Source organism: Schistocerca nitens, chromosome 3 (genome assembly GCF_023898315.1).
Source record: "Schistocerca nitens isolate TAMUIC-IGC-003100 chromosome 3, iqSchNite1.1, whole genome shotgun sequence".
Classification (NCBI taxonomy): Eukaryota; Metazoa; Arthropoda; class Insecta; order Orthoptera; family Acrididae; genus Schistocerca; species Schistocerca nitens.
The window spans coordinates 738,111,332-738,129,690 of NC_064616.1; the positions used below are offsets into that span (position 1 = coordinate 738,111,332).

Sequence of the window (18,359 nt, forward strand, 5' to 3'; positions counted from 1 at the left end):
CTTTTCACAATATTCAGTAGAGCCGTGTCTGTACTTAACAATGCTGTAAAGTTCGATGCAGTGTTCCTTCCGTCATACATGAATTATGAAATACATTCGGAAATTGCGAATAGGATTCTACTAGGGCTATACGATTGACTAGTAACATATGAAAATTTGTACCGGACGGGGACCTCAAGCCGGATTTCCCAGTTTACGCCAGCGATCGCTTTAATTGCATTTGTTCCTATAGCGGTCGCCTTACAATTTTTTTTGTTTTTTAAAGAGCAGACAGGCAAGTTAAACAAAATATCTTTATTCTTACAATGGTGCCCTTCCAGGAGTAAAGAACATAACAAAAAAATTAAATCATAAATAGAACGTAAAGACCGCCCTTCTGGCAGAACCAACATTAGACTCGACACACACTGCTACCATCGATAAACATCTCCATGGATCCTTCTAACTCATCATTCGGGCCGGGCACGTCTTCACGAAGAAAGGGTTCATATGATTCTGTCACTTGTTCCGATCCGTTCCGTAAAATGAATATGCACATAAGGTTAACTTCTCATACCCGGCACACCCCAGCTGTAGGAAGGGTCCAAGAAGACACTACAGTCTACGGTCGCTGGTTCGGTTCCTGCCTCGGGCATGGATGTGTGTGGTGTCCTTAGGTTAGTTAGGTTTAAATAGTTCTAAGTTCTAGGGGACTGATGACCTCAGAAGTTAAGTCCCATAGTGCTCAGAGTCATTTGAACCAAGACACTACCGAGATAATTAGCAAAGTATTGGCGGTAGCTCCGATGAATCGTTGCAATAGGAAGGTCCAAAAATCGTGAAATTGATTGTAATCATCACGGTGAAGATGAAATATGGTCAGGCCCTTGATCTATATCACTGTATTCATCTTAGTATGCGGATAAAATGTCATATCTGGGATAAGAAGGGATGTCAAAGTCACTGCTGTAGGGGCCTTTGGCCAACATCAGTCTCGTCAACATCGACACCTCCATGGCGGACCCACATCCCAGACGGTGTTCATCTGTATCAGACAGAGGGCACTGGGGACATAACGGAGAATCTGCTATACATATGGAATGGAGTGTCTGGCGATTCATATATTGTGGTTGACCGCCAAATACCAGGTCACTCTGGCATCGGAATCGAGAAGAGCAAATTGCCTCGACCATCTGATCACGCCTCCATGACCGATCCAAACTATCATATACCCAAGTGTCTACGTCGCATAGTGCTCGCATACAAATAGTACGATTCCCGCACAAGGAGAGACATTGTTTTGCTCGTCAGATTGCCCTGCTCTGGGGTGAAATGCAGTAGGTCAGTGCCCGTATTTTACGGTGTCTGTATAGTTCGATACAATGTTCCTTCGGACTTGCATGCATGTATGCATTATGGGACGTATACACTAGAACATATGAGTGTTTTGGTCGGTTCTCGAGGTGCCCTCGGATGGCCGAGGCGATTAGGGCGACTGTTCACCTTGCGCGAGAAATCCGGGTTCGAGTCCCAGTCCGGATCTAATTTCCATATTTTACCAGTTAATCGCACAGTTATATAATCATATTGGCAATTTGCGAATGCATTTCATAATTAAAAATATTAGTAGAAATATATAGTTTACAGTAATATTAAACAAAATCGATTAGTTTCCATCGTTTTATCCACATCATTTTATTTTATTGATAAGTACCGTCAGGTAAGATTACTGACAAAGACAACGATCAGCTTCAATAGTAGGTAGTATTAAAGCTTAATTTTGGGGACTGAGAAAACAAAACAAGTAAAAACTCTTGAATTATAAACATCTACAATAATCGCTTTTCTATGGACGTGTTTCCCTTGAATTTCATCCTATTCGATGCATGTAGCAAGGAGCACCTTTCTTGTAAATAAAACATTTTAACAATAACTCAATTTTCCCTTGTCCACCACAAATAATGGAATTTTCTCCACTATCAATCATTTCCAGGTTCGTATCGTCATCCGTATAAATGCATGGGAGAGCAATCGGATTTTAACCTTTAGATAAGTCAGGTATCAGCTGACCCATCGAAAGCTGCCTCTTTTTAGCAGGAATCAACAGTTTGAGACGTTTAATTACTTCACTTTTCAGCGTTAACGTTTGTTGTCCGCCGCTGCGTGTAATATTATGTTGAAGTCTTCAGGTTATGACCGTCTACTCGCAACAGAATAAAACCAATTTTATGAAGCCCTATTCATTTCTCCTTTATTTTTTTTTTTTTTTGGAAGACATCACCAGTGGCAAGGTTTGTAGCTACCGCTCTACACATGTACTTGCTTTTCTGGTTTGCAAGTTGTTGTTCTGCTTCCAGTCTTTCAAATGTTTTTTGGCGCAGCATTTTAGGTTTAGAACAAGCGAACCAAGCACACACCTCGAGAAAAATCTACAAGTCTTGCCTGTCATGCCTTTCAAGGAAATGAGGACGATATGCATATCACATGATAAAATTGATTTTAATCAGTTGCACATAGTTTGACATAACTAGAAAACTATCAACATAATAAGACGTCAGTTATCTCTAAATTTAGTAACCTTCCTTCGTTTTACTCATTTTCTTCAAAGCTAAGAAGTGTCTCTTTCACCGAAGTTCTAGTGAAGTGCACATCAAGTAATTTCTTTTCAGGTCTTCTAGATTATTTCCTTGCACATTAGGAATTTGCGAAAGAATAGAAGCCATGTTTGTTGTCAGTGGAACATGAGCAGAAGATGGACAGATATTGTCGTAGTTACACTGTTCAAAAGAATTAGAGGAACACGTGTCTCACCGTCCAGTATGTTAAATCTATTTTGATACAGGCGGTACCTGTAGTCTAATTGTACAGCTTCAGAGTTTCGCTTTGAATGTAGGCAACAATTAAAAGCTTTCTCCATCTATTGGCTGTGTTATGCGTCACAGTATCATTTGACCCCTCAGAAGGAAATGAGTATCGGTATCCGAATGTTTTTAGTGAGGTACTCAGACGACAGTTGTAATTCGAGGACGTTTTATTCAACCAAGCACATGCAATACGACATCTTAGTGCAGCGCAAGTAGCAACGTCGGTCTGTTCGATCCACAAAGGACGGACTTTCGGTCGTGTTGCTGCAGATGCCAATGTTTCTCCATGCACCATCCGTAAGCTATGGACGCGCTACAGGGAGACAGATCAGTATACAAGACGCGTTGAACAAGCTCCACATTACAACCCCACGTGAAGACCGATATCTGCCCATCTCTGCGCTGCGGCGTCGTACAGATACCGCCAGAGCACTGCAAGACGATCTCTGAAGGGCCACTGAAACCGCTGTGACCGATCATACTATAATTAACACATTGCGAGAAAAAACCTTACTACCAGATGTCCTGTTCGAGCACCCCGTTTGATACGACAACTTCCTGCAGCTCGCCTTCAGTTCTGTCGTTCCCATGTCACCTGATAAGTTCATCACTGGCGAAACGTGTTATTCAGAGACTATTCCAGATATCCCCAGATGAGGGGTAATGACCTTGTTCATGCGCGGAGACCTGTGCTCAGAGGTACCAGGCATTGCATCGAAGAGATCCTGCTGGACCATGTGGCGGGTATATATATATATATATATATATATATATATATATATATATATATATATATATATATATATATATATAGTGCCTCACCTAACTCTGCCATCTCAAATATCTCTGAAACAACAAAATACTATGCGAAATTTTAAAACGTAAAGGAATACTGTTTTCAACACAAACTTGTATATTTTTAAATGTATACCCCCCCCCCATTATCTTGTATGCAATCAATAGCATGAAACATCACAAAAATAGTGGCATTGGTTGCATCGCAATACGTCAATTACATCCCGAGAAACTGCGTAGCGAAGTTGACGCTTGAAATATATGAAGCGCACAGCTAGCGCACGTCCTGAGACACAAGCGTGCACCTCAAGCTACCTATTTCAGGGGCTCACACAATGGGAAGGTATGCACAATCCACAATAACAAACAAGTAACAGGTCTAAAGCAAAGTTACGTTTTTCAAATTGTAAATGTATGGTTATTCTAGCGAAATGACAACTAGAGCTACAATTAGACATAACACACTCGAATTCACTTTGCTAAAGACATTTACTAGTGCCCTGTCGCCCCCAGAAACTGTATTGTTGTATAATACATCCAGCATAGAAAATACACCCACATCTTGACCAATGAAACTGTGTAACGTCAACATACGTTCGAAGTGCCCTCCATTTGCATCAATGTACGTTTGTAGACGGGTAACGAGAGAGTGTTGCACAGATTATAGAGTTTCTACAGATATTGCCGCACACGCCGCAGTAATACGATGTTGCATATCCTCTATTGTCTTTGGCGGTTCTTGATACACTCCGTCTCTCACTGCACCCCAGAGATATAAGTCTAATGGCGTCAAGTCGGGGGACCGTGCTGGCCATCGCACAGTACCTCCACGCCCCATCCACCTATTTGGAAATGTCGCACCTAGAACGTCTCTGGCAACTTTTGCATTGTGTGCGGGACATCTATCATGTTGGAACCACATTGATAGACGAGTTTCCAATACTAGATCCTACATGTGGAGCGCTAATGTGTGCTGAAGAAATGATGCATATCATTGTTCATTCAATGTTCCACGGTAAAAATAAGGACCTAAAATACAGTTAGCAATGATACCGCACCAAATATTGACACTCAACTGTCGTTGATGAGCAACTTGGCGAATCCGGTGGGAATTTTGCACGGACCAGTAGTGCATGTTCCGCAGATTCACATTGCCATGATTTGCAAATGAAGCCTCGTCCGTAAACAACGTATTGCTTAGGAATACTGGATTACCTTGCAACTGCTGAAGTGCAAAACGGCAGAATTCACTGCGGGATTCAAAGTCATTCCCGCACAGTTCTTGGTGCAGTGAGATATGGAACGGATGAAACCGATGCCGACGCAAGATTCTGCACATACTACCGTGACTTATTCCTACACCTCGTGCAATTTCTCGTACACCCACCTGAGGGTTGTGCGCTACAGCAGCCAGAGCAGCAATTTCGTTTCCATTGCCAGTCGCTGGCGTTGTACGTCGACGTTTTGTGGGAGCCCAGCTACCTGTTTCCGTGAGTGTCTTGCAGACGTTGCCAGTGGTTAAACGTGACGGGCACCGGCCATCTGGGTAGCGTTCAGCATACAGTGTCACAGCTGCGGTTGCATTTCTGTGACATTCGCCATAAATTAAAATAATATCTAGTTTTTCTTCGTTACTGAAGGCCGGCATATCGACTAGATGACGGCAAATGTAACAAGCCACAAGAAAACAGGTTTTCATGTGGCAACGTATGTGAATTACGTTACAGTAAGAGAGCAGGTCAGTCTACCAGATTAGGAGACACTTGTACACTGAAGGTAGAACGTGCCATGGTGATATTGGTATGTTTACGGCAGGATACAGGCGCCAGTGAAGGCAACCCCTGCTCTGAGCACAGTACTACATGCGATGCATTACGTCAGAAACTGTGACGCCGTTGCTATCCTTTACAAGCCACTTACTTCAGAACTTGTGAGTTTTAGAGTTACCACTAATTGTACCTCTAGTTGTCATTTTGCAACAATAAACATTATGCGCAGGACATCCAACATTCTGATACCACATTATCTGACACATTATAAGAGGTGCACCGGTTCAAGTAAGGTACAGCTCAAGAAGGGGCTAAACTATCCCCCTTTAGGAGTGCCATCAATGAAATATGGGCCAATGACGTGTTGTCATACAATACCACACCATACATTAACCCTCCACTGACGTAGTACGTCAATCACATCACGATTACCGGCAGCGTGAGGTGCATGCTTGAGTCGCAGGACGTGCGCTAGCTCTGCACTTCATTTATTTCAAGCGCCAACTTCGCATCGCCATTTCTATGGATGTAATTGACGTATTGCGATGCAACCAACGCCATTATTTTTGTGATTTTTCATGCTATTGATTGCATACGAAATAATAGGGGGTGTCCATTTCAAAAAGACACAAGTATGTGTTGAAAATAGTATTTGTTTACGATTCAAAATTTCGCATAGTATTTGGTTTCCTAAGCCCCTGCCGCATGTTCGTGCTGATGAAAACCGTTTTTGAACATCTACACTCCTGGAAATGGAAAAAAGAACACATTGACACCGGTGTGTCAGACCCACCATACTTGCTCCGGACACTGCGAGAGGGCTGTACAAGCAATGATCACACGCACGGCACAGCGGACACACCAGGAACCGCGGTGTTGGCCGTCGAATGGCGCTAGCTGCGCAGCATTTGTGCACCGCCGCCGTCAGTGTCAGCCAGTTTGCCGTGGCATACGGAGCTCCATCGCAGTCTTTAACACTGGTAGCATGCCGCGACAGCGTGGACGTGAACCGTATGTGCAGTTGACGGACTTTGAGCGAGGGCGTATAGTGGGCATGCGGGAGGCCGGGTGGACGTACCGCCGAATTGCTCAACACGTGGGGCGTGAGGTCTCCACAGTACATCGATGTTGTCGCCAGTGGTCGGCGGAAGGTGCACGTGCCCGTCGACCTGGGACCGGACCGCAGCGACGCACGGATGCACGCCAAGACCGTAGGATCCTACGCAGTGCCGTAGGGGACCGCACCGCCACTTCCCAGCAAATGGTTCAAATGGCTCTGAGCACTATGGGACTTAACATCTATGGTCATCAGTCCCCTAGAACTTAAAACTACATAAACCTAACTAACCTAAGGACAGCACACAACACCCAGTCATCACGAGGCAGAGAAAATCCCTGACCCCGCCGGGAATCGAACCCGGGAACCCGGGCGTGGGAAGCGAGAACGCTACCGCACGACCACGAGATGCGGACACTTCCCAGCAAATTAGGGACACTGTTGCTCCTGGGGTATCGGCGAGGACCATTCGCAACCGTCTCCATGAAGCTGGGGTACGGTCCCGCACACCGTTAGGCCGTCTTCCGCTCACGCCCCAACATCGTGCAGCCCGCCTCCAGTGGTGTCGCGACAGGCGTGAATGGAGGGACGAATGGAGACGTGTCGTCTTCAGCGATGAGAGTCGCTTCTGCCTTGGTGCCAATGATGGTCGTATGCGTGTTTGGCGCCGTGCAGGTGAGCGCCACAATCAGGACTGCATACGACCGAGGCACACAGGGCCAACACCCGGCATCATGGTGTGGGGAGCGATCTCCTACACTGGCCGTACACCACTGGTGATCGTCGAGGGGACACTGAATAGTGCACGGTACATCCAAACCGTCATCGAACCCATCGTTCTACCATTCCTAGACCGGCAAGGGAACTTGCTGTTCCAACAGGACAATGCACGTCCGCATGTATCCCGTGCCACCCAACGTGCTCTAGAAGGTGTAAGTCAACTACCCTGGCCAGCAAGATCTCCGGATCTGTCCCCCATTGAGCATGTTTGGGACTGGATGAAGCGTCGTCTCACGCGGTCTGCACGTCCAGCACGAACGCTGGTCCAACTGAGGCGCCAGGTGGAAATGGCATGGCAAGCCGTTCCACAGGACTACATCCAGCATCTCTACGATCGTCTCCATGGGAGAATAGCAGCCTGCATTGCTGCGAAAGGTGGATATACACTGTACTAGTGCCGACATTGTGCATGCTCTATTGCCTGTGTCTATGTGCCTGTGGTTCTGTCAGTGTGATCATGTGATGTATCTGACCCCAGGAATGTGTCAATAAAGTTTCCCCTTCCTGGGACAATGAATTCACGGTGTTCTTATTTCAATTTCCAGGAGTGTATTCTTGTTCCAGGAATATCTTATGTGGCAGAGTTAGGTGAGACACCCTGTACATAGAATTTTTACTTTGTAGAAAGCTGACATGGAGAGAGTGTGACTGTGTAAAAATATGTGTTACTTCTTACAATAAGTAAAATCAACGGCCAGCCACACGTGAAGCACAACATTTGAACTTCAAATTGTAAAAGTACGTACTGAGTTTGAATAAAGTAGCACTTTTAGATTGTGGCAACTGATTGCTAGGAGACACTGAGCGTGGTAGCGCACTGCTGATGAGGCAGGAGTCGTTTCCGGGAGGAGCAAGATTTGCGTCTCCGTTTGGCAATCCTAATCTAGGGTGTCTGTGATTTTCCCAGTATCACTCTTGGAAAATGTGAGACTTTTTGTTTCGTGTAAATCATAGCAGTTTTCTTTTCTCATTTTTAGAGTTTGCGCGTTTTTGCTGAATATCTCTAATAATCCCGACATCGCCAGTGCGTTAATTGCTTCTTGCTAGTGAATATGATAACTGCGTGTAGAGCTAACGTCGTGTTTGTATTGATGACGGCAAAGGGACAGAGAATGGAGACGGTAAAACCGATTCAAACCGAGTAGTGCTAAGGAGGAATTTGGAATCTAAACCAGGACGTTACGGCAAAGTCTGGTGATCACCAATTGTACCCCATCAGATCCGCCCCTTGGCCGGCAAATACTTGAAACGAAAACTTCCTTTACCTTCAATATTCTAATTACCTTCCAGCGACCTCTATTATGGAGACAGGCGAAAAAAATTTTTTTAAAGCGAAGTATAGTTATTCTAATTCATATTCCTCTTTTCACTGGAGAAGGCAGAGTAACGTGTGCGGAACACAGAACATAGCGGGTCTCAAGTAATTCCAAAATGCACCACACACAAAACTATAGAATACACTCCAGTATGATTCTCGAAATTTTCTCGACGAAATGAGTATTCCATTAAGTTTAGGGCTTGCAGCCGCATGACGTCGATATATTGCCACGACATTTCTGCTGACAACCTTTCAGCCATATTCAGGTGATTTTTACACTGGAGATTGTTGGTGCACTTCACTGACTTTATGCCTTGCTAACTCCTCGGTATAAAGTCAGCGAAGTGCACAAGAAATCTCCGATGTAAAAGTCATCTGAAATGGTTGAATGATTGCCAGCAGAAATATTGTGGCAAGAAGTTGACTTCATCCGGTTGCAAGACCGAAACCTCATGGAATACGCAATGTGCTGAGTTGGGCAGTAGACTTGAGCAGTACGCTTGAGTGGCTAATGAAAGTGATGGAGAGAGATAGAATTATTATTATGTACGTTGTATTTTTCTACATAATGCTGGTATATTTTAGAAACAGTTATACACTGACGTGACAGATGTCATGGAATAGCCATATTCACATTTGAAGATGGTGGTAGTATAGCGTAAACAAGGTGTAAAAGGTCAGTGTATTGGCGGAGCTATCATTTGCACTGAAGTGTTTCACGTGAAAAGGTTTCCTACGTGATTATGGCTGCCGATGGGAATTAACAGACTTTGAAAGCGGATTGGTAGCTGGAGATAGCCACATGGGACATTCCATTTTGGAAATCGTTAGGGAATTCAGTATTCCGAGATCCACAGTGTCAAGAGTGTGCCAAGAATACAAAATTTCTGACATTACCTCTCAGCACGGACAACGCAGTGGCCGACGGCCTTCACTTAACGACTGAGAGCAGCGGCGTTTGTGGAGAGTTGTCAGTGTCAACAGACAAGCAACGCTGCGTGAAATAACCGCAGAAATCAATGTAGGACGTACGACGTATCCGTTAGGACAGTGCAGAGAAATCTGACGTTAATGGGCTACAGCAGCAGACGACCGACGCGAGTGTCTTTGCTAACATCACGACATCGCCTGCAGCGTCTCTCCTGGGCTGGTGACCACATCGGTTGGGCCCAAGACGACTGGAAAACCGTGGCCTGGCCAGATAAGTCCCGATTTCAGTTTGGAAGAGCTGCCGGTAGGGTTCGAGTATGGGGCAGACCCCACGAAGCCAAGGACACAAGTTGTGTTGGTTCCATAAGGGTGTGGGCTGTGTCTGCATGGAGGGGGTTGGGTTCTCTGGTCAAATTGACCGATCATTGATATACGAACGTAGGCTTCCGCGGTCGGTGTCATTGTGATTAAAATTCTTCTGGGTATTATGCCGCGTCATTTCTAAAAACTAACAACAATAATAAACTAAAACAGACGTTTCGGCCGAATTGCAAAGGCCTTCCGCAGGGCACGATTGGTTTTGCATGGGGATAGGTGCTTCTATTTATTACAGACTATCGATGTCTGACATCACTGTTGTAAGACTTTTAATTGGCCCTCTATTATGATTGGCTGGTTATGACGTAAGGGAAGATGGAAGGAAAGAGGCTATTCGTGGATGTCTATATCGTCAACGATTGGTGGCTGTCCGCCAATCAGCGTTCGGCTTCTGGTCGGCAAGTTCTCCTCCTGGTGTGCGCGGAAGTGGACTGACTAGCCAATCGTATTAGAGGGCCAATTAAAAGTTTTACAACAGTGACGCTAGACATCGATAGTCTGTAATAAATAGAAGCACCTATCCCCATGCAAAACCAGTCGTGCCCTTAGGAAGGCCGTTGCAATTCGGCCGAAACATCGGTTTTAGTTTATTATTGTTGTTAGCAATGACGCGGCATAATACCCAGAAGAATTTTAATCACTATGACCGTACATTTACTGGAAATGGTTATGTTCGGCTAGTTAGAGACTATTTTAAACCATTCATGAACTTCACGTTCCGAAACCACGATAGGATTTTTATGGATGACAACGCGTCGTATCACCGGGTCACAATTGTTGGCGATTGGTTTGGAGAACATTCTGGACAGTTCGAGTGAATGATTTGGCCTCCCAGATCGCCCGACATGGCACATAATCGAGAGGTCAGTTCGTGCACAAAATCCTGCACCGGCAACAATTTCGCAATTATGGACGGCTATAGAGACAGCATGGCTCAATATTCGTGCAAGGGACTTTCAACGGCTTATGGAGTCCATGCGACATCACGTTGCTGCACTGCGCTGGGTAAAAGAAGGTCCGACACGATATAAGGAGATAACCCATGACTTGTGTCACGTCAGTGTACATTGTTCTCAAGCACAAGTTTGGACTTGGTCCTGTTGATAATGTGCGTATTCCAGTGACATTCGCAATGTTATATTGCACTTACTCCCCTACAACTTGTTTGTTGCACGGAGCTGGTTTCTACGGCTACGGCAAGCGCTACTGATAGTGAAATACTTGTGAGCGTTGGTACTGCAGTTGCAGAGGCTGTAATATACGAAAGTGCAGCAAGCGCCTGTGTAGTGAGGGACGTGTTGTGTTGGTTTGCAGGGCTGGTCTCTGTGGCAGTCGCGCACCCTGCTGGAGCGCCTGCTGCTGGTGGTGGTGGGCGCGCTGCTGCTGGCGCTGCTCATCGTGTCCGCCGTCCTCCTCTCCAGGCCCTACACGCCGGCTCTCCTGCACGCCGGTAAATATCACCTGCATCTCTCTTCTCTTCTATTTATTTACTGCACTAACACGCAATAGTACACTACTGGCCATTACAATTGCTACACCAAGAAGAAATGCAGATGATAAACGGGTATTCATTGGACAAATATATTTTACTAGAAATGACATGTGATTACATTTTCACGCAATTTGGGTGCATAGATCCTGAGAAATCAGAACCCAGAACAACCACCTCTGGCCGTAATAACGGCCTTGATACGCCTGGGCATTGAGTCAAACTGAGCTTGGATGGCGTGTACAGGTACAGCTGCCCATGCAGCTTCAACACCATACCACAGTTAATGAAGAGTAGTGACTGGCGTATTGTGACGAGCCAGTTGCTCGGCAATAATTGACCAGACCTTTTCAATTGGTGAGAGATCTGGAGAATGTGCTGGCCAGGGCAGCAGTCGAACATTTTCTGTGTCCAGAAAGGCCCGTACAGGACCTGCAATATGCGGTCGTGCATTATCCTGCTGAAATGTAGGGTTTCGCAGGGATCGAATGAAGGGTAGAGCCACTGGTCGTAATGCATCTGAAATGTAACCTCCACTATTCAAAGTGCCGTCAATGCGAACAAGAGGTGACCGAGACGTGTAATCAATGGCACCCCATACCATCACGCCTGGTGATACGCCAGTACGGCAATGACGAATACACGCTTCCAATGTGCGTTCACCGCGATGTCGCCAAACACGGATGCGACCATCATGATGCTGTAATCAGAACCTGGATTCATCCCAAAAAATGACGTTTTGCCATTCGTGCACCCAGGTTAGTCGTTGGGTATGCCATCGCAGGCGTCAAGGGAAACCGCAGCCATGGTCTCCGAGCTGATAGTTCATGCTGCTGCAAACGTCGTCGAACTGTTCGTGCAGATGGTTGTTGTCTTGCAAACGTCCCCATCTGTTGACTCAGGGATCGAGACGTGGCTGCACGATCCGTTACAGCCATGCGGATAAGATGCCTGTCATCTCGACTGCTACTGATACGAGGCCGTTGGGATCCAGCATGGCGTTCCGTATTACCCTCCTGAACGCACCGATTCCGTATTATGCTAACAGTAATTGGATCTCGACCAACGCGAGCAGCAATGTCGCGATACGATAGACCACAATCGCTATAGGCTACAATCCGACCTTTGTCAAAGTCGGAAACGTGGTGGTACGCATTTCTCCTCCTTACACGAGGCATCACAACAACGTTTCACCAGGCAACGCCGGTCAACTGCTATTTGTGTATGAGAAATCGGTTGGAAGCCTTCTTCATGTCAGCACGTTGTAGGTGTCGCCACCGGCGCCAACCTTGTGTGAATGCTCTGAAAAGCTAATCTTTCGCGTAGCACAGCATCTTCTTCCTGTCGGTTAAATTTCGCGTCTGTATCACGTCATCTTCGTGGTGAAGAAATTTTAATGGCCAGTAGTTTATAATTTATAATTAGCCAAGATAAATGACGTTTCCAGACAAGGGTTCCTATCCATAAATACTTGCTCACGGCACCCTCTACAATCTTTAGAAAGTTAGTCGGTATCGTTTTTTTATACCCTGTATAAAATACCCAAAAGAAGTTTTGCGCTATTCTCACAACTTACATGTTCGTGTTTTTGACGGGGAACCTTTTCTTCAGCACTGTTTTGGATAAACTACGTAGCCACTTGAGTAATAGCATTCTCCGTGTAGTTCAGCAGAACTCTCTTTTTCTACAAATTAAAAGGGAGTGCGTACACTTGTCAGTCTGTCAGAATGGCTTTGTGGTGATTTCAAGCTTAGAGCATATATGCAGTGTCACTTTACGGCAAGAGGGTTGTCAGCACGGGAATCTGCCTTCTGAAGAGGCTCTTCCGGCAACCATTGAGGGAGCAAAGAGCAAGAATCTGCAGATAGTAGTTAACGTAGGAACGAACGGTGTGAAATGTCTGGTTCCACGGAGATGTCCACTAGAAAGACGGGTAGCGACAATATAACAAATTAACTTCTCGAACACAGCTTTAACAAAGTCTTCAATGTACTATGGAAGTAAAGTTCCTTCAAGTCTGAAATTAAAAGAAGCTCTTACACAAGTGAAAAAGAAATAGTAGTTCTCTACTGGCAAACAATATTAAAGTTCCTGGAACGAAGGTGAACAAAATCATGAAGTCTGAATAAAGCCAAAGTTCAGCATAAAACAAGTTCCTTAATTCTCGAGTCTGAAAATAAACGAAGTCCGCACTCTAGCTTACGTCGCGGAAGCAAACACTTTCAAAAGATCTTACAGCGTACTTCACGGGAGAAGTTCGATGACCAAGCCGTACAGAAAATTTTTAAGTCCGGCAAAGATAAAAAGCACTATTTTGTCGGTGAAGTAAAAATAGTAGAAACAGTACCACCTAGCACGTCGCCGATCTCACTTAGAGTCCAGAAGGAGGAAGTCACGTGCTGTGCTGTAAGATAGTATTGGAGTCCATAGCGAGGCGTGCTGAGATATTTTTGTCGGTTGCTTGCTGCGCTGAAACTCGCTTGCTAAGCTCGCGTGCAGTTCTAAATAGCTGCGGGGCTATCTCCAGCACGTGGCACTGCGGAAGAGATGCTGCCGTACTTCAGCAACTTCTACCATCGCCGTGCACGCTGCCTGGCGGCCTGGCCGTAACGCTGTTGTCGCCACCTGATGGGCTGACAGTGGAGCTCCGGAACTCATACTTCCCGCGGCGTCAGTTACGTAGGAGCGAAGCTCGCGGCAACCCAAACTACTTAGAAGTTGTGCGTGGTGCCTACGACGCCTGCTCTGTCTAGGGCGCCACGGCACGATGCCAGTCAACTGAGGTTCGAGATCATAACTGGTTCATTCTAAGGACAGGCAGAGTGAGCTGAGAAGACAGTCCATGTTCATGGAGTTCCAAAGAAACTCACAGTCTGCAACATTGTCCCCAGAAGTGATCGGGCTCCTCTGGCTCTGAGGCGAGGGTGAGTGGAAAGCTCGAAACACACACTTCGAAGGTTCTGCTACTAGCTGTGCTCTTGGACTTACGCCATAGCGTTGAGAATTGTGAGGCCCCTCAAAATGAGTCAAGGGTGTACTGCTGCCCAGGTGACTTACTGTGTGTAGAGCACACAAGATTTTTTTAGCTTCGGCGACCCACCGTCCAATCTAGATAACGATAGCTGCAGCAGACCCCTATATGTTAGTGGAAGACGCAATGAAATGGCCCCACAGATGAAACGATTAAAATGCTAGTGATCAACTACCCAAGCATTCGCAACAAATCCCGAGTGTTTGAAGCAGTTCTAAAAAGTGTTGGGACTCATATAAGAGTAAATTTAAGCGTATATCGAAAGGGAAATGAAGATAATGTATTTGGCGCAGTAGACAAGAATCTCAAATTCAACTAGACAAAAAATGGTTCAAATGGCTCTGAGCACTATGGGACTCAACTGCTGTGGTCATCAGTCCCCTAGAACTTAGAACTAATTAAACCTAACTAACCTAAGGACATCACACACATCCATGCCCGAGGCAGGATTCGAACCTGCGACCGTAGCAGCAGCGCGGCTCCGGCCTGGAGCGCCTAGAACCGCACGACCACCGCGGCCGGCTCAACTAGACAGGAATTGAAACTTCATGTGTGATGTTTTGAGCAACATTCACTATGAAGGTTGGATATAAATCTGTGATCGAATGTTCAATCGACTACCAGACTCATACCCAGATGACACTTAACAGTTTAAGAGACAATCTTAGTTCATCATTATGTATGTTTCTCAAATATATTGAAGGAGACACTAATCATTCAAGAATCGATTGAGAAAATTGCAGCTTTATAAGCGGTGTGCGTGAAAAGACATCCTGCGAAACATCACTAAAAACCATATCTGATGAATGTCTAGAACAAACCGCTCGGAAGCCCACAATCATGGAAATACGATGATGAGCCAAAAAATTATAACCATCTGCTTAATAGCATGTTGGTCCTCTTTTTCATCGCAATAAAGCAGCGATTCTACTTGGGATGGATTCGAGAAGTCTTTAGTAGACTTCCGGGGGTATGTGGCACCAGATGTGAATTTACATGTCACGCAATTCCTGTAAATTACGATCCCGTGGTTCGTAAGCGCGGAGCTGGCATCCAGTAGCGTGTGAAGTGTGTACCATCGGATTCATGCTAGGCTAAATTGGTGACCAAGACATCAACTTCATTTTAGTATCATAGCCTTCAAACCACTGTAGCACGATTCTCGCCTTGTGACAGTGTTAATTATCCTGTCCGAAGATGCCATCGCCGTTGAGGAAAACATCAAGCATAAAGGGATGCTGGTGGCCTAAAATAATATTTACGTTATTCACAGCTGTCATCTTGTCTACGATTATTACCACAGGTCCCATGGAAGTCCAGGCAAATGTCTCCTATAGCATAATACTGCCCTCACTGTCCGTGACAGTTTTGAACAGCCATTCGCCAGGATGACGGCATATCCGGGCACGACAATCGACCACTTAGTTCAAGACGTGTGACTGATCCTACTATACGTCACGTTCCCATTGATCCATAGTCTAACCTCGATTATCCCGTGCCTACTGCAATCGTAACTGACAATATCGTCGTGTTAACATGGGAACACATGTGGGTCCTCTGCTTAGGAATGTGCGCTGAAAGATGTGCTCCGAAACACTTGTGTCTGCACCAGGAATGTATTCCGTCGTCAGATCTGTCACAGATCGCTGCCCATCCTGGTGAAGAGAGTGGACAAGCCTGAGACCTCCACAACCTGTGATGTGGCGTGGACGACCAACACCTCGGCACATGCATATGGTTCCGCAGTCATTCAAACTTTTTCCACAGATGGTCAAAGCAATAGCACGCGAAGAGCCGACCAGCTGCGTCGTTCCTGAGATGCTAGTTCCCACGTACCGGGCCAAAACAACCTTCTCTTTGTCAAAGTCACTTACGTCCGTGGATTTCCCCTATTTTCGGCACATATCATCGGTAGAATGATTCCCTATTCGTCTCTACTCTGCTTATATACTTACGTTACCTCGTCATGTGTTCGCTACGCCACCAGGCGGAAATTCACTCTCACCACAGTCAGTGGGCATAATGTTTTGTCTGATAAGAATATACAGTATTAGACCTAATGGCAACAAACAGATCTGACCTCTTTGAGCATACCCATATTTAGAGTGGCAACAGTGACGTTGAGACCGTTATAGTGACAATGATTGCCACAGTGGAAATATCAGCTAAAACAATAACGAAGATTTACATTTTTAGCAAGTTAGATAAATGGGCTGTCGTGTTATATCACACAGAACAGATCAAATCATTTAAATCTGGGCACGAGCATGCAGAACTATGACTCAAGTGTAGAAAAATAGTTGACCATCCATCCATATGGATCCATAAGTACCTAGTAGAACAGTTCATGACCGGAAGGACTCAATGATATACCGTCACTATAAAGAAACTTCTAAAGAAACAGCGACTACTGCATAATAGCCTTAAAATAATACGTACGACTATAAATAGAGGTACGCTGATGGAATCACGTTTGTCTGGCATAAGTCAATACATGAATCCTTTAGTGATTGTTGTAGCGAAATCTTATCGAAAGATCTCTCACAAAACCAAAAGAAATTCTGGTCATGTGTTAAGGCTGTCACTAGCATCATAGTGACTGACCAGACACTAATGGAATTGAAATTGAGGGTAGGAAAACAAAAGCTTAAGAGGTGAACCCCTTTTCAAATTTTGCTTTACTTAGCAAGTTACAGAAGTACTTACCAGTTTACTTTTCACGACAGTGCAAAATGAGTGATACAGATATTAGTCTCACTGGCGCTGAGAAATAGCTAAAATCACCTCAACCAAAACAAGGCTTCAGGTCTCGATCGAACCCTTGTCAGATTCACCCGTTTAAACGATGGAACACCGCAGAACCCTTGAACAAAAAATACCGAGCCCAGTAATTGGAAAAAGAGCAGGTAACGCCTGTCTACAAGAGGGATAGCAGAAGTGATCCACAAAACTACTGCCAAATCTCACTGACGTCCATCACTCGTAGAATTCTAGAAAATATTCTGAGCTGAATCATTATGAGGTATTTCCAACAACATGACTTCCACGGCGACATCCAGCATGTTGTGCAAAAACATCAATATTATGGAACCCAACTTGCGATTTTGTTACATGACATTCTCAGACCCATGGATCAAGGAAGCAGTATTTCTTGATTAGCGAAACGCATTTGACTCGGCACCATACCAACGCTTGCTATCAAAGATATGATTGATAAACAATGTTTATGGCTAGACTGAAGATTGCTTGAAATGGAGGAGCCGGCCGCTGTGGCCGAGCGGTCCTAGGCGCTTCAGTCTGGAACCACGCTGCTGCTACGGTCGCATGGATGTGTGTGATGTCCTTAGGTTAGCTAGGTTTAAGTAGTTCTAAGTCTAGGGGACTGATGACCTCAGATATTAAGTGGCTCTGAGCACTATGGGACTTAACATCTGTGGTCATTAGTCCCCTAGAACTTAGAACTACTTAAACCTAAATAACCTAAGGACATCACACACATCCATGCCCGATGCAGGATTCGAACCTGCGACCGTAGCAGTCGCGCGGTTCCGGACTGCGCGCCTAGAACCGCTAGACCACCGCGGCCGGCGGATATTAAGTCCCATAGTGCTTACAGCCATTTGAACCATTTGATAGGAAGGACGCAGGATGTTATCTTTGATGAAGATTCATCGTAGGTAGTAGAGCTAACTTCAGGAGTTCCCCAGGGACGTTCTTTAGGACACTTACTGCTCATAGCTGTCATTAATAATCGCAGACAATTACACTCTAAGCAAAACAAGACGCACCACAAAGGAATTATCCAACTGGGACGGAAGTCGGTAGATTTGGTGTACATATACAGACAAACAAATGATTACAGTTTCAGTAAAATTGGACGATTTATCCACGAGAAAGAGCTTCACAAATTGAGCAAGTCGATAACAAGTTGGTTCATCTCTGACCCTTATGCAAGCAGTCATTCGGCTT

The 18,359-nt window shown here is 45.3% G+C and overlaps 1 protein-coding gene across 3 annotated transcripts in view; it reads left to right on the forward strand.

The window, feature by feature from the left end:
- Positions 1-18,359, forward strand: part of LOC126248714 (endothelin-converting enzyme homolog) — a 392,778-nt gene that overhangs the window by 203,365 nt on the left and 171,054 nt on the right. For all 3 annotated transcript variants that reach the window (XM_049950013.1, XM_049950015.1, XM_049950016.1), the window contains exon 3: positions 11,185-11,320. In XM_049950013.1, the coding sequence (XP_049805970.1) occupies positions 11,185-11,320 (136 nt within the window). The remainder of the gene's footprint in view (positions 1-11,184; positions 11,321-18,359) is intronic.